General features: G+C 33.0%; 1 protein-coding gene across 1 annotated transcript in view; it reads right to left on the reverse strand.

The window, feature by feature from the left end:
• The window catches only part of LOC141828989 (AP-1 complex subunit gamma-2-like), a 67,171-nt gene that overhangs the window by 39,528 nt on the left and 9,451 nt on the right, over positions 1 to 18,192 (reverse strand). Inside the window, exon 4 of the mRNA XM_074716388.1 lies at positions 14,058 to 14,231. Coding sequence (XP_074572489.1) covers positions 14,058 to 14,231 — 174 coding nt within the window. The remainder of the gene's footprint in view (positions 1 to 14,057; positions 14,232 to 18,192) is intronic.

Here is an 18,192-nt window from a genome sequence, read left to right on the forward strand (position 1 = left end):
GCTATATTTTTTTATTTTTGATTTTTTATATTTTTTATTTTTTAATATTTAGATTAAAATTTTTAATTTTAATTAATATATTTTATATTTAAAAAAATATCAAAACCATATCAATATGGTTACCGTATCGTTCCGGTTGTAAACGAAACTCTGAAACGAGTCGATATTTTAAATCATGGTAGATGCTACTCCGATGAGGAAACCAACATAAACATTTCAGAGGAATATGAAACCACTGACCCAACAAGAGATAACCAATGGCTACGCGGAAAAGCATAAGTCATCACGCAAGGAGAGGCAAAGACACCATAGCTAAATGGGGAAGAGCATTGGGCTTTAATCCTAAAAGGGAAGAGAACTAAAAGGGACATGCCCAAGTGTGTCTCCAGCATAGCACAAAGAGCCAAGAAGGGATGCCAAATTCTGGAAGTATGGCACAACATCAAGAGACCCAGGCCATGGGATAACATCTAGACAATGCTATGCACTATCTAAGGACTCGATGTCAATTGTTTTGAAGATGCCAAAATGAGAAATGATGGAATGCACTTAGGTTGGTTAAAGACTAACAAAGGCAACAAACAAACCTTCCAAAGGTGTGTGACATGGCAAAATCTTGGTTAATCTTGCGAAAAGTTTGAAAAATGTACGTAAGTGATGCAATTATATCCAAGCATAGCATATATGCAAATATGTGGTCCTATATGCAGGGGCATATGCAATCCATAATAATGTAAGTAATCATACAATTAAAAACACATGATGATGTATGAACATTCTATTTAATCATCCATGAAAGCACATCATGTAAGCAACATCCATATAATTGAATACTTGCAAAATAAGTAAATGAATTACTTCTACAAGTTATCACACCAAAAACTTAATTTATAGAAGTGTTAAACAATCACAAAACCATAAGCCACTGTTATTTGAGAAAACCAGAATAAGTAATAATTTATTTGGTAATATTCAGCGCAAACAACTTTCTGTGAACAATAGTTAAACTTTGGGCCTTTGCAAATGCAGGTTGCATATAATATATAAACAATTATCTAGGATATCCTAAACCTATGTTTGATTTGTCATTGAATTTCTTCATAATAAAGCTTACATTTTTGTATGTAATAGTGACTCTAAGACCAACACCTTCATTAACCACATGTAAACATTTCTATAAATATCAACCCCTAGCTACCTACCGTATTTGATCCTCACTCTTGGTCCAAATACATGTGTTACAGGACATCAAGGGCCTCTACCTGTCCTAGTGCATTATGGATCAATATATGATACAAAACACTAGATCCGTCAATTTAATTTAATGAGTTGTAGACCACTATTTGCATCCAAAAACATAAATACATAAGATAGGGATAGCATAGGAGTTTGTCCAATTCTACAAATGAAGATATTGAAAAGGCAAGTGAACTGAATACTTCAAATGAAGCAAAAGAGAAGAAAGAAAAATTACACAAGAGGATAGACAAAGATATTTGACATGAAGAATGGAAGAAAGCATGTGAATTATAAAAAAGCACAATGTGAGAATCATCCCAAAACTATAGAGGAACCCTCATATTAAGCATTAAGATTTATGCAGTCTCAACTAAATGCCTATTATTCCTCTATGCAATACCATTCTGTTAACATGCACGGGAGAAAAATGACAGATTGAGAATATCTTAACTAAATAGAAAATATTGAAAGGTATTAAAGAAATCCTCTAACTTTGTCCCTTATCCATACATGAATAAAAGTACAAATTATATTTTTATCTCAACATAAAAGAAGGAGAAAATTAACATCAGACTATTCTTTCATTACAAATAGCGAAGTCATGCATGAGTGATTATAAGGTAACAAAATACCAAAAGCTTTATGACCATCACTAGGACACCTAAACATAGAATAAAGCAAGGACAAAGGTGCAAAAGAATATTGTTATTAGCTAATTGGGCTCATTTGTAAATGTGTAATATAAGGATCCATTGGTAATATTTTATATTTATAATAATATCTATATACGGAGAGAGAATGAAAGGGCAACCTAAAGTTCTAATAGGAATAACTCCTCCATGTATTCGACGCTCACCATTGTGTGTCTCTCTCACGGCAAGTAATCGACAGAGACCTATATGCAACAATCGCAACATCCCTCCATGCCAAGATTTAAAATCTCAAGCCATGGAGTAGTTTCGATCTTTTATCATAATGATACAATTTCAATACCATAGTGTGTTGATACAATTTTAATGTCTATTTAATTAAACTATTATTAATAAAATAATTTTACATAACATAAGTTAAAACTTTTAATTATTTATTTATTATAATTAATTTTTACTCAATAATTAATTAGATTGCTAGAAGGAGAGTTTTGGCTCAATAATAAAGTTGCTATCGTGTGACCTTATGGTCACAGGTTCGAGTCGCAAAAACAGTCTCTTGCAATATAGAATAAGACTACATACAATAAACCTAATGTGGTCTGACCCTAGTCCCAAGAAACCATAGGTCTGGATAGTGTGGAAGACCTATGTTTAGCCAAGTCATGCAGTCACATTCTAAATGTTGGAGCAGCGATGTCTTCCCACTAGAGATAGACAGGAGCACTTAAAGGATTGACAGTGCACTTTCTGCCATCAAGAAGCCCCCCCCCCCCCCCCCCCCCCCCCCCCCCCCCCCCCCCACATTGCGGAGCTTTAGAGAAGGATCAGAGATCGACTACATATGCGATAGGAGATGTCCACATACAAAAGGATAATGCGCGTCTTTGGTAGATACTACTAAGGAAGTCGACTGTTGACAAAGACCCATTACCTAACTTTGTCTTCTATGATTCACTATTTTTGACGAGCGAAGAATAGTAGTTTCTTTAGGGAAGGGATAGTTAGATATTAAGTGGATATTCAAGAGTGTGCAAACACATGTATACCGATCACTGGGGGTATACTTTGATCCGACATTGTGTCAAACATAAGTAGTCCTCAGGGATAAGAGACGGTTGATTATGGTGATTGGGCTTGCCTAATCCTGGTTGGACACTTTTTTCTTTGGATTTACTATATTTTTATTTATCCAAAAAAATATGATCCGACCCTTCCTTGAAAATCCGCATGGATGGGAACTTCGTGTACTGAGTTGCCTTTTTTTAATCAATTAGATTACTAATATATGGTTGTGCTTCTCGTATATTTATTAATTAATTTGATCATCTTAGACTTCACAAAATAATTACAATAAATTAAGTTTTAATTTTTAAATTTATTTCACTTATATGTTATATAATGCTTTTGTTTCATAATAATTTATAATCTATTCAACTTTTATAAGTAGAACATTGCAATGAGCAATAAGAAAATAATCCCTTGGTCTTCCAAAAATGAGGCATGCTATGGTCTTGAATTCTGAAACATTATAGCAAACTTGAAGCATTTTTGTTGATCTAATTTTATTTGGAATGAGCATATATTTTTATGGATTTATATAATTGTGTTTGAAATTTATTTATATGCATTTCATAAATATAACTTTATTTCTTATATTTGTTTAATAAAACAAAAAAAATTCAATGAAATGAAATAATTTAAAATTCTCTTGTTGATTTTAATTTGTTTTTGTTTCTTTATTTAACTACAGTAATTACAATCAATGAAAAATAAAGATATGTAAGATTTTTCAAATTTTCAGAAGTAAAATAGTATATTTTAGATTTCACTTAGATTTTAAATTTTGTAATTAAATTTATTTAGTTTTATGTTTCAAATTTTAAAAATATAAAATATGAAACTTGAATCAAATTCAATTAAATTTGAAAATTTTGTATATAAGATTTGTTTAATAAAATTAAATTCAAATTTGAAAATTTTTTATACATTCATTGAACTCCTAGAGTATTTTCTAAAAAAAAAATTAGTTTGATTTCATCAATGCACACCTATTGCAATCATCATGTATCTTTAATGATATTCTAGTGAAATTAATTAAAAATAATAAATAAATTATTTTCTTAACTTAATCAAATAAATTATCATTTAATCAAACTCACAAGTCGAACTCTAGCTATTGCTTGATACTCAAACTCGAACCAATTTTGAATCAAAGCTAAAAGAAGAAACAAAGTAGAAGTAGAAATTCAACACATTCTAGCTAAACTATAATTTTCTTGTTTCTTGCTCACATGGTGTCTATTAGTTTCTCCTGGTATCTATTGGTTTCTCCCAATATCACCGTTATCTTACATTTATATATAATGTGTTCTCATATCAGGTGAATTGCGAGTTGTTACCCTTTACATATGTAATGCATCTTTTAATGGATGGATTACAAGTTGTTCACCCACTTAATAAATTATGTTGATTCTCAAAAAAAGATGGCAATTTGGGTAATGTTGAAAAAGAGAAAGCAAGGAGAATTGATAAAATTAACTAAGAAGCAAATGAGAGAAGAATAACAAAAAGGGAGTAAAAATTAAATGATTCTCAAGAATGTGAAAACAAAAGTTAAAAATCATGTTATTCCCATATTTTATTTTCATGCACTTCTCTTCTTTCTCCACTTTGTACTGTGTGTTCACTCCCTCATTTTCTTTGACCTCCAAATTCGTAAACTTGAAGAGATTTTTGAGGTTGGAGAGTATTATGGGATGGTCTAGTTCAGAGATTGCTCGTTACTTTATCAATTTTGGTATTTTGGACTTTGGTGTACTAGAGTCCATTCAGTTTATTTTCTTTTATATTGATTGCATAAATCGTTACTTTATCAATTTTGGTATTTTGGCACTTTGGTGTATTCGTTTCATTTTCAACATGAATCTAGTTTTGTCAGTTGTGTCATGAGTATAGTAGAGTCATTATTTTGAATTGAGCATTATGTTAACATTCTTTCTATATTATTAAATAAATTGTTAAATCTTCATGTTTGTTATAGCCTGGCGCACCATTAGAGATATTACTTGTGGTTTTGATGCAGCGATGATGTTGTCCGAGCAAGGAGGCTATCCCTTATGTAGGGTCATAAGGGTTGGAAGCCTTCAGGTTGTGACAGCCAATGTCTCAACAGTGACAGAAAGCCTGTTAGCACTAGCCTCAGCATTGCTTCGGTTTGCATAATCCATGCATATGCATGCCTTTCCTTAGCCACCGCGAGTAGCCACCACAACCCAACATCAACTGCACATGGTCTAAGGGTCACTGATTGCATCTCTTATGGAGCAGTTTTCCCACGATCTACCATCATCATCATGAGTTGCAGAATACATAAGCACTCATCACTCCAGTCCTAGCCCAAAAATTCAGCCCATCATTTCTGAGTTAATCAGGGTGTTGGCTTGGCCTACACTTTCTCTGCAGTCAATCCTCCTTTAGGTTGTTGCCTATGATCCTTCACAGCCTGACATCTTTCTGGTCTTTCCAAAGTCTGGTCCACATCTCTGGGCCACAACTTTAGCACTTCCCGACACAAAAAAAGTCAGATATGAGCCTAATGGTGAGATCAAGGGGGTTCGTTTTGGTTGAGTATTTAGGCACGTCAAGTCGCCTACTAGTCATCCATATCCAATTGTAACTTAAATACATCCTCATCAACTCTATCTAGTTCCAGCGGCTGAGTACTCAAGACTTGTCTAATTACGAGTGCTTCATCCAGTCAGTCACCTCATTTGTCTATAAAGGTATCTCTACTGTGTCTGTCTCATCTAAGTTGTGTTCATGGATCATAGACTCAAGAGCCTCTTAACATATCCTCTTTCTCACATCCTGTGAATATGACAATAGTCAATGGTCTCATAGATTAAAGCATCAGAAATGTTTCCCCTCACCGTGAGTTATAGCTAGGTTTCTCAGCTAAATGTTCACTAGATGACATTGTTGTCGACCATAAAACTTGTTTACTAGCAAAGGATTGCCCTCAAAGTTATAGTGGTAACTATATTGATATTTTTCTCCCACCACTGGTATTACTTTCAGTTAGTCTCTTCCTCTTTTTTGTTGTTGTCTTCCAATAGAATCTTCATCACCTTGATATCAAGAATATGTCCTTCACAAGGATGTTTCTAATAAGGTTTATATGGAACAACCTTGATTTCTTACTCAGTGATAGATTCATTTCACCTATAGGTTGAAGAAGTTACTATACGCAAATTGAAACAATTTCCTAAAACTTGGTTAAGGGAGTTCAACTTAGCACTTCTTCAATACGACATGCCTAGAAGTCTATAAATGATTCACTATTCTACTCATATTACAGTCCAGAAGGCATATTCTCTTTATTCTATATGTTAACGACATTATAGAATAAAGAGAATATGCTCAAGGAGGCTAGCATTACTGCCTATGGCTCCATTGAAATTACCCAATTAAAAGATTACCAAGTATTTTCTCAAGTGAAGTTATATCTCATAACATATGTAACGGATATGCTCGAGGCTAGCATACTAAAGACTCAACTAGTACATACTCTTATAGATTTTGATGTCAGGTTATACCAGAATAGGAAGAAACACTAGCTAATCCACAAAAACAAAAACAAAAAATGGCCCTTCTCACAGTCACCAAACCAGGTGAAAAAGACCTAACATCTTATCTGCTTTCCTACAAAATCCATATCAACAAACATAAGACAATACCTAAAAAGTGCACCAAAGAACATATATTTATGACTCAATTAGGGAACAAGGATCGTAGGTGCTTACCTAATGAACAAAATTCACACTGAAAGACTTATAGAGTCAATAGGATTTCCGTTTAATTTTGTAGGTTAGAACGATCCTAACGACTATTTAGTTAGGGAGAAAAAGACTTATCCACTAGAGAAGATAAATGAATAGCCACAATCTCAACCGAAAGAAGCTTCAAGACTTTTGTTGTATCAATTACCCTTCTAATACGTAAATTCTGAATGAAAAAAAAAAACAATCACTACGTGGTATACAATTTCGAGCCATGCCGGTCAGCACAGGTGGAATTTACTGTTTCACCCGCCAATCGGCATAGCACGGAATGCAATGGCCTCATGGCGGCGCAAAGACAATCACGACGCTCTGCAACCTCACAACGGCCTTCACAAGGTTACAAAAGCAACCGCAACCCTCGCGACCTCACGACGAAGCCTCACGAGGTTAAAGAGGCAGTCGTAACCTTCCACGAGGTTGTGGAAGAAGCCAAGATCCTCCACAAACTTGCAAAGGCCTCGCAAAGTCGCGAAGAAAGTTACAAACCTCGCGGCAGCTCACAACCTCACTAAGGGCCATGAGGTCTATGAATTATTTTTTAAAATAATTTTTTATTTTTTATTTTTTAAAAAAAATTAACAATAATTTTTTTCTTATCCTATTCCTTTACATCTCTTAATTTTTTTCCCTCGTACTCCTACCTCGTTAATTTTTTCCCTTCATCCATCCTCCTACCTTGTTAATTTTTTCTTCCTTCATCTATCCAAGAGGGTATACAAAAAGAAAAAACCTTCCTCTACATCGTTAATTTTTTTTCTTCCTTCATCTCTCCATGAGGGTGAACAAAAAGAAAAAGCCTCTGATTAATTTTTTTTCTCCATCATCCATGAGATAAATAAGACAAAAAAAACTCTTAAAATGTGGTTATTTGTTCTTGAGGTAAAAAAAATTGAGGAAATAGATTCTTAAGAAAAATAAAATAAATATAATATAATATAATTTTTAACTTTAATATACTACTATGAATTAAATTATTATACATATAAATTTAGTCTAATTTTAAACTTATCAAAATAAATCTAAATTAAATATAGTTTAAAACTACTTAATCCTTCCATGTTTATAATAGTCAAATATTAATACAACAACAACCAAGCTTTATCTTACTAGGTGAGATAAGCTATATGAATCCTTCTACGGCACTGGACTCTATCCCCTACTATATCATCATTTATATTTAAATAAATTTTATCTTATTTTATTATTGTTAACTAAGTTTTTTTATCTTCCTCTTTCTCGTTTGATATGCACATTTGTTATAATTTCACATCGCTTAACTAGAGTAATTATTGGTTGTCTAAGTGCATGTTTGTATCATCTTAAATGGGTCTCCCGGAGTTTTCTCTAAATAGGTGCAACTTCGATTTTCTCTCTAATATTTTCATTTATTGTCCTGTCCATCCTTGTATGTCCACATATCTACCTTAACATCACCATCTCTACAACTCTCATCTTCTGCTCATGTGTTCTAGTCATAGTCCAACATTCAGCTCCATACAACATAGCAGGTTTAACCATTGTTTTGTAAAACTTTCCTTTAAGTCTTAGAGGTACCTTACAATTACAAAAAAGCATCTAACGCTCTCCTCCATTTCAACCATCCCGCTTGTATACTATGTAAGACATCTCTCTCAATCCCTTCATCCTTTTGCAAAAAAAATATTAAATATTTAAAACTCTCAGTTACAAAAACTCATCATCTCTTATCTTAACACTTGTCTCATCAAGACTAATATTGCTAAACTTAAATTTCATATATTCTGTCTTACTCTAATAAGTCTAAAACTTTTACTTTTAGCATTTCTGTCAAGATTCGAGTTTAGTATTTACTTATTCACGTGTCTTATCTATCAAAACAATATCATCTGCAAACAACATGCATGCAGCACAGTATCTTTAATGTGTCTAGTGAGTTCATCCATGATTAGTGTAAAAAGGTAGGGACTTAAAGTTGATCCTTGATGTAAATCTATCCTTAAGGGAAACGCTTCAATTAATCTGCCTGAAGTTTTCACTCTTATCATTTTATCCTCGTACATATCTTTAATTAGTTTAATATGTGTTATACTAACACCTCTCTTTTCTAGAATTCTCCATATAATTTCACTTGTGACTCTATCATAAACTTTTTCTAAGTCGACGAATACCATATGCAAGTCTTGCATTTATTCCCGATACTTTTCAATTAGTTGTTTGAAAATATATATAGCTTTTATTGTCGATCTTCCAAGCATAAATCCAAATTGATTTTCGATCACCGTGATCTCTTTAGTCTTTTTTCTATTATTTTTTCCCAAAATTTTATAGTATGACTCATTAGTTTAATAATCCTATAGTTTGCATAATTTTATACATCTCCTTTATTCTTATATATAAGAACTAAAATTCAGTTATCGAGCATTTTTTTATTTTTTAATATCAGGTTGAATAACTTTGTAAGTCATTCAATACATTGTTCCCCTAGGCACTTTCATACCTCTATCAGAATATCATCTGATTCAACTATTTTTCCATTTTGCATCTCATTTAAAGCTTATTCTACTTTTGAAATTTGAATTTTATGATAAAAATTTAAATTTTTATACTCATTTGATCTACTTAACTTACCTAAGTTAAACCTTCATTAAAAAGCTTCCATCGCTCATTTATTTCCTTATCATTTATTAGTACGCTATTGCATTCATCTTTAATACATTTTATTTGAGTAAAATCTCTTGTCTTATAAGTACATTAGTACGCTATCGCTTTAATTATTTTATAAATATCTCTTTCCCCTTCTTTTATATCCAATTTCAATATAAGCATTTAAAAATTTCATTATTAGCTTCATTTACTGTTTTTTAGCTTTTTTCTTGGCTAGTATATATTTTTTTTAGTTTTCTCGTTCTTACAAGTAAATAATTTTTTATAGTTTGTTTGTTGTTCTTCACTTTTTCTTGTACTTTCTCATTCCATCACTAAGATTATTTACTTGGTAGTGCATGTCATTTTTGACTCACCAAGTACACTCTTGACTACTATTTTCAACTTTAATATCATCTTATCCCGTATATTCAAGTCGCCATATATTTCTCCTAATACTTGTACTCCTACCCTCTCTTTAAATATATTTTATTTTTCATCCTTTAACTTTGACTACTTAATTTTAGGAATCATATGTATTTTTCTTCTATTGATACTATGCTAGCGTCGTATATTCAACACACACTAACCTATGTTGGGTAGTTAAATTTTCTCCAAAGATGGCCTTGCAATCTTTATAAATTTTTTATCATTCTTCATAACCATAAAAAAGTCAATTTACGATTTATTATTCCCACTTTTGAACGTGACCAAGTGTTCTTCTCTTTTCTTATATATTACCTGGTATAAGGTTATATGTTATTCGAAAATCCAATATAATTTTTCCTTCTTCATTTCTTGTTCTAAACTCATAACTCTCATGCACCCTATCATATTCCTCATTTTTCACTCCTACATGCCCATTTAGATCTCCTATTAAAATCATTTCGGTTGATAGAATATTTTGTAATACCTCATCTAAGTCACCTCAAAATATAGATTTGATGTATTCATTTAATCCTACTTAAAGTGCATATATATTAATTACATTAATAGTTTCTTTCCCCACCACTATCTTGAGAGTTATAATCCTATTCCCTTTCTAACTACTCATACTACTTCATTTTTTAACAAACTATCAACAACAAACCTACTTCATTTCTTATTTTACTCCTTCCTATGTACTATAACTTAAAACTCGAATTCTTTATCATCTTTACCTTCTCTCCTACCCATTTTATCTCTTGTACATAGAAAATATTAATTCTTCTCCTAATCATCATTTCTATTACCTTCATTGTTTTACCAGTGAACACCCCTAGATTCCATGTTCCATATCTTAGACAATTAATTTTCTTATAATATTTGTTTTTACCCAATCTATAGTGTGAGAACTCTTGTATATTTAACACTATACTCAAGTTCTTATAGAGATACAACAGTCATTGTCAAAACGTCACAGTCAGATCTTACAACGCATTCCTTACGAGGGAACATCCTAGCATTAGCACAATAATTCAATTGATCCATTCATTGACTATATGTCTGAAAGTCCACACTGGCTAGCAACCTACGCACAAACCTCGTCCTTTTCAACCGAGCTTGAGACCGACTTTAGCATGTTTAACAATCAAATATTAATAAAAATATTTTTTAATTAATATATTTATATTTTAAAAAAGTATCAAAATCGTATTAGTACGACACAATAGGATACTAAAATAGTATCATTCTGATCATAAATTAAAACTTCAGCATGACTCTAAATTTTAAACCTCGAATCACTTAGTAAAGGTCATTAATTAGTTTCTTCTTCTTAAATAATAAATTCAAACACATATAGAAGATAAAATATAATAATAAATAAGCAGTAGAACCAATCCCCTTCACTAATGAAAGTCATATGTTGTGTAAGGATATACAGACAGACATATGTTGGATCATGCATCAGTGTGGTAGAGTAGGGCGAATACCACTAACTATGATTTTAGTGTTCTACAAAAATATATGCAATCAAATAAAATTAAACACCAAAGAAAGATAAACCAAGTATTTAAATGAATTTACGTGGTTCAGCAGCCCTTAGGCTACTACTCCACGACCTATAATTCATAAGATGGATTACCCCCAAGAGTCTCTATATTGCCTCCTTAGCAGTACGAATGTAGAGAAACCTCTTACAAATCAATAATTTACATATAAAATAAAATAAAAAAGTAATATGATAGAGCTCTTAGTATGGCAAAGTAATGTCAATCTGTTTCACTTAATTGTTAATCTTTCTCGCAATCCCTTGAGCCTTTTTTATAAACTTCTCTTTGCATTTAATCATTTATTGATGTGACGACCATCAGTCAGTTGATCATCGATCATCAGCCAATTGATCCATTAGACTTTATCTGAATCCTGTTATTGAAACTTCCATCTTTGACTGGATTTAAATTGGTCACTGTAGCATCAATCAACTAGTCCTAACATCAATCAACTAATAGTACTCAATTAATTGCAAAATTCCATGAGAAAACATTCTATTTGCTCAAAACAAACATCGTCGACTATTCGTTTAGCATATGTCTAGATCATTAATCGATTGGAGCATGTCAGTCAACTAATCCACATCAAATATTCCAACCAGACTCAACTTGAGGTATTAGACCGCCAGTCAACTAATCCCCAATTATCAATCAAGTGGGCAAACCATAAACCCCAAAAACACCTGGGGTATTTACTCTATTAGCCACCAATCGACTGATCAACAACCATCAATCAACTAGTTAAACCAAAAAAGCCCTGCAATACTTAGGGTGTGTTTTCTCCATCTCTAGTCAACTGGATCCCAACACAAATCAATTGGCTCCCTTAACTTTGAACATATCTAAGGTCAAGTCTGCCTAAGCTATCATATAACCTTGTTTTTTTTATATGAGTCACTCTGCTCACATCTATTTGTAGAGTTTTCTCTAAGTCTTGAGGTTTGCTACCATCAATTACATCTCTCAGGTACTCCAAGTCCTTGGTTCCTAAGCTATCATATACCCTCGTTTTTTTATATACAAGTCAGTCTGCTCACATCTATTTGTAGAGTTTTCTCCAACTCTTGAGGTCTACTACCATCAAATTATATCTCTTAGGTACTCCAAGCCCTTGGTTCCTCCGCATGTTATCCTCTGTCTTTGCTTGCGTAGATCACCTCCTCGGCTTCCATGCTCCGATGCTCCACGTCCTGCATTCTTCTCTGATCTCATAAACCTCAAATCATCACTCACCTTGGCCATGCGTAATCTACCTGCATAAATAGTAGATCATGTGCAACTTAACACACAAAGTTAGATCAAACTACAAACCTAACTGGAACCCTAATGCAACTCATCAAAATCCTTAACTGCCTATACGTAGAGGGGGACGAAAGTCCTAACAACATAGATATACTTAGGAGTTCTCGAATCTAGAGTGCAAATTTTTGACCTAGTAGTATGTGTCATACAAGCATAAGTACCATCATGGAAAGAGACAAAAGGGACTAAGATGGTGGTTTTTTTAGTAACTCGCCACTAAAGTAAACATCAAGATTACCACTAAGAAGATTGGCATGAAAAATTACTTCAACTAAATCACACTGCAAGTAATGATGAGAAAACAACAAATTGGAAGTTTGCAAGTTTCTAGCAGATTGGTATTGTACATGAAAGGAAGAGTAATGTTGTAACAATAGATTGGAAGAAAAGTTGGCAAGATGGTGATCACCACAAGTCGTAAATTATAGAAGGAAAAGGAACATGAGGCTCACCAATGCACACAAGTAGGACATAGCATTTGAAAATAAGAAGTTTTGGCTAATCTCCACAACAAAGAGCCCTGTGCTGCTTGAACACAAGAACAGAATAGGAGAAATCCTGCACCAATCTTCCATCAGATGAAGCCTGCTAATGTGGTAAGTGGGGGAGGGGGCACGGGATTTGTAGAAGAACCACCACAGATCTGGGTGTGTCACCTCTACCATAGTTTGAAATTTCATACCGTATTAGACAGCATGATTGAAACATATCATTATAATAAATTCCATAATCTCGATACTACTCGGCAGTGATCTATTATGTGTCATCATGTTGATGAACATCATGATATTCAATACCTATTGCCATGCTACAATATGCTCCAAGATAAACTGAAATAATATTTTTTACCTTCTGTTCATACAATATAGTATCAAAACTACATCGTTCTAGATGGCATAGAGGCTGCTCTCACCAGGAGATCAATGTCATCCAAAGCTGAGTCAAACATCCAACACCCACACTCCCAGTTGAGTTCCAACTCACCTACTGATCACTTGTAAAAAAATGAGGATTTTACCTGAATCTGATTATCATAAGTATAAAATACCATTCAATCCATGCGGTTAAACTAGTAGTAGAGAATTTGTGCCATGTCAACAAGGTAGCTTGTTGAGTCCCATTGGTTGAAATAATGCCCTTGTCAATAAGCCTCAGCTGATATTTGTCCATCAATAACAATGCTATCAGCATGTTCTCTAGTCACTCTTGCCAAAAACCTAACCATTATAGTAAATACCTAACTCATTCTAGAACTTGACGACATTATCAAGATAACCCTCTTAATCTCTAATATATCTAATTGGAACACTCCTATTCTCTACTAAATTTAATAATTCCAATGGTTCAACAACGAGCTAGAATTGTATTGTAAATTGCAATATAAGTGCTTTCAAGAAAGATCGTATACTAATGCCTTCATTCTATACCTTCCTCAAATAATTGCTTGCATCTGCACTGACTTTACAAAGATCTGTACAGAGCTGCACTCCAGCTATTAGGACTCCGTGATGCTTTTCCTTCAACAAATTAGCTGCCAAGCTCAAAAAGTTTTCTGCCAAATCTGGTACTTTTCTTATGATCCTGATAGAGCACAAGGCAGCCTAGAGAGCAAGAAAGCACATTAAGTTAAAAGTTACCATAATTGCATGATCTTTTTGAAGGTAAAGGAAAATATCAAGAAGATTGATACAGCAATTTAAACCAAAAGTGTTTATCTCAGAAATTTTCAAGGGATGTCTAGTTGCAACAATTTAGTGATTTAGTTTCTTCTTCTCATAAAAAAAATCAACACAGAATGTTTCAACATAAAGAGTGTAATGTAATACAAATGAAGTGAAAAGATAAAGGTTTAACTGCAACAAAAAGGTAATTGTACCCAAAATGACATAGGTGGGTAGGTAGGAGAATACTTAGGGCGCAAGACAACTCTCCCTAAGGAACTCAGGGCCACAAACAAATCGCGAGGGATATAAACCATAGTTTGTTAGGCTTATAGCCATAACAACCCAAACTCTAAATGAAAAGGGATGAGTGTTGCATTAGGCCTTAATGGTCAACTTTAAAAATGCTTAAACCTATGAGCATGAACCTTTGACATATTTCTTGTAAGGCTAGATTGTCACCCATAAGTGACATGAGAGCCCTTCACCGTTGAGGTACTTCAATAAGCAAAGGATGATCTAAGCCAGGTTTAAAATTTCGAGTCGTGTAGAAGTTTTAATTTATCATCAGAATGATACAATTTCAATATTGTATTGTGTAGTGTGAATACAGGGTATTTTTTAAAATATAAATATACAACAACAGTTTAATGGATCCATTTATAGAATATCCATCTATGTTTGACACTGGCGCAACCTAATGCAACCCTCAACCTTTCCCATCTAGGCTTGGGACAAGCATCGGTGGTTTTAAAAAATATAAATATAATAATTAAAATTTATTTTTATTAATATTTGATTACTATAAACATAGAAGGATTAAGTAGGTTTAAATTAAATTTAATTTGGATTTAATTTATTTTTATTTGAGTAGGTGGTGTTAGTTTCTCTCGCATTATGTGTGTTGATGATCTCTTGCTGACAATTAAGAATAATAAAAATTAATGCTCAGACCTCTGATCTGCATTTAATTGTTCCGATGAGTTAGTTAATCAAAGAGTTAATTTTGACAAATCTGAGATTTTCTTTCCATTAAATACAATAGGCATACTATAAGTATGGTGTGTAGCATTTTATGTTTTATCAAGGGTGTTTTTCCTTTTAAGTACCTAGGGGTTTATATCTCTCCTACTAGAGTTTTTGCTAGTATGCAAAAGCAACTGGAGAAAGGGGTTGCTGAGGTGTAATCTCAGAATGATAGACACATTTCCAAGGCAAGAAGTGCTATTTTGATCAATTCTGTGTTGATTGTCTTTCTTGTGCATTCTTTGGCTTGAGGTGGGTGAATGAGTCATTGCTGGAAAAGATTTATGGAGCTTGATGGAAATTCTCATATGGCAGTATGAAGATTGAAGGTCATGTAATTTAATTAAATGAAAATTTGTGACAGCTAGATAAGCGATTAGTGGAAACAGCATCCCAGATGCAATATTACAGTAGTAATCCTCTACCTCAAAGAAGAGGGCCTTATGCCTTCACCTTCTGAACAATGACAGCTCACTAGGAAGACTGTTAAAAGGGAAGTATGGTTCATTTTATCTATGGAGTGGTAGATTTGAACTTCTTAGTTTCTCATATAGAAAATCTATTTGGGATTTCAGAGAGTATCTCATAGGATGTAGTGGTAGTGGGAGGCATAGTAAAACCTGAGAGCACCTTGGATGGATTCTATTTTATGCCTTCTTGAAAAATGTGTTGTTTTAGCACGGTGTCAAACAAGGGAGGCAATTCAAATGGCGGTCTAACTTTTTAAATTTAGACCTTGTACAGTCATGAGTAAATTTTAGCCAAAACTCACTAATGTACTTAGGCTTATCAAACTAAAACGAATATATTCCTAGAAGCCTCATGAGTGTAACCGTACCCTCTAACCTTGATTCCACACCCCATATAGTATGTTGTAAGTTTTTGGAACAAATTAAGTCTTGTGTAATTTTATCACAACTCACTTATGCACTTCAACATATTCACTCAACATCAACACTTATGTGTTACTTGGACTCTCATGATTCTGACCATATTGAAAATTTATAAATATAGAACTGTACAGCCATCAATGAGTTTTGATCAAAAAAATCATTAATGGAGTTAGAGTTATCAGATTCAATACAAATCATACCCAATGCATTCTTAAAACTCTCTTAACTGTAGTCGTGCCCTCTAACCTTGATTTCACACCCTATTTAGCCTGCTATACATTTCTGAAATTTACCATGTTAAAAATTTTATATTTTGAACACCATACAGCCAACAATGAATTTTGGTCAAAATTGACAAATGACCTTAAGCACATTAGAATCAATTCAAAGTAGTACTAATGCTGCATTCCAATGAATCTCCTGAGTATAACCATGCCTTTGAAACTGATTTCACATCCTAAATAGGTTGAAAATTTTCAAATTCGCTAACATTGTGCCACCATCAATGAATTTTGACAAAATCTCATTGATAATCTTAAGCACATCAGAATCAATTCAAAACAAGATCAATGCATTGCTACAAGTCTCCTAAGTGTAACAATGCCCTCCAACCTTCATTTCACATCCTACATAGGTTGTTGTGAGTTTTGAAATTTATACCGCCTTGAGTAAATTTTTCATAGACTCACTATTGAATTTAGGCCTATCATATTCAACCAATAGCAACACCAATGTGTTTCTGAGACTCCCTAACTCTAACTATGTTGAAAATTTCAGATTTTATACATTGTACGATCATCAATGAGTTTTGACAACCTTAGGCACACAATAATCAATTCAAAGCATGAACAATGCATTCCTAGGAATCTTCTAAGTATAATCATACTCTCCAATCTTGATTTTACAGCCTAAAAAAGTTGTTGTGAGTTTTCTTGAGTAAATTTGACACACCCTCACCGTTGGACTTATGTCTATCATATTCACTCAGCAATAATACCAATGTATTCTTGGGACTCCCTTACTCTGATCATGTTGAAATATTAGATTATGTACATTATACGACCATCATGAGTTTGGATAAATCTCACTAATGGAATTAGACTTATCAAATTCAATCCAAACCATGACGAATATATTCCTAGGACTCTCATGTGTATAACTACACTCTCCAACCTTTGTTTGACACCTTATTTACTTTGTTGTGGGTTTCTGAAAAAATTTCAATCCGTCTAATTTTATAATAAAGTCACTAGGAGGCTTAGATTTTTCATATTTACTCAACAACAGTACCTATTTCTGGGATTCTTCTAATTTTGATAAACTTATGTTGATCAAAATAAATTCAAACCAATATCAATGTATTCCTAAGAGTCTCATGAGCGTAATCATACCCTCCAACTTTAGTTTGACAACCTATATAGATTGTTATGAGTTTTTGAAACAAATTCAGTCTTGTACAATTTTATCACAACTCATTAGTGCACTTAGATTCATCATATTCACTCAACAATAAAATTTACGTATTCATGTGGCTGTAACTCTCATAATTCTGATCATGTTCAAATTTTTTGAATTTAGACAATGTACAACCATTAGTGAGTTTTAGCCAAAACTCAATGATGGAATTAGGATTATCAAATTTAATTCAAACTCGAACCAATGTATTCTTGGAATTCTCTTGAGTGTAATCATGCTCTTCAAGTTTGGTTTTTCCTATTTAGTATGTCATGAGTTTTTGAAAAATTTGAGTCATATGTCAAATAGTAGTTATAAAGCCCAATAAAACACAGCCTATAATTGGAGATTTCAAATGTGCTTCAATGGTTCAAGTGGATTAGATAAGCACTTGACATTAGCATGGAGAGACACAGGAGTATTTTTGGAAAGAAGTGAATGATTTGATAAATTTGATATTTATGAAAATTGTGCATGATTCAAAAAAAACCATAATTTATATGTTTTTGTATTATATATATAGACTA

This window comes from Curcuma longa, chromosome 5 (genome assembly GCF_044706935.1).
Source record: "Curcuma longa cultivar G26 ecotype Majalengka, Jawa Barat chromosome 5, ITB_CL_G26_1.1, whole genome shotgun sequence".
Lineage (NCBI taxonomy): Eukaryota > Viridiplantae > Streptophyta > Magnoliopsida > Zingiberales > Zingiberaceae > Curcuma > Curcuma longa.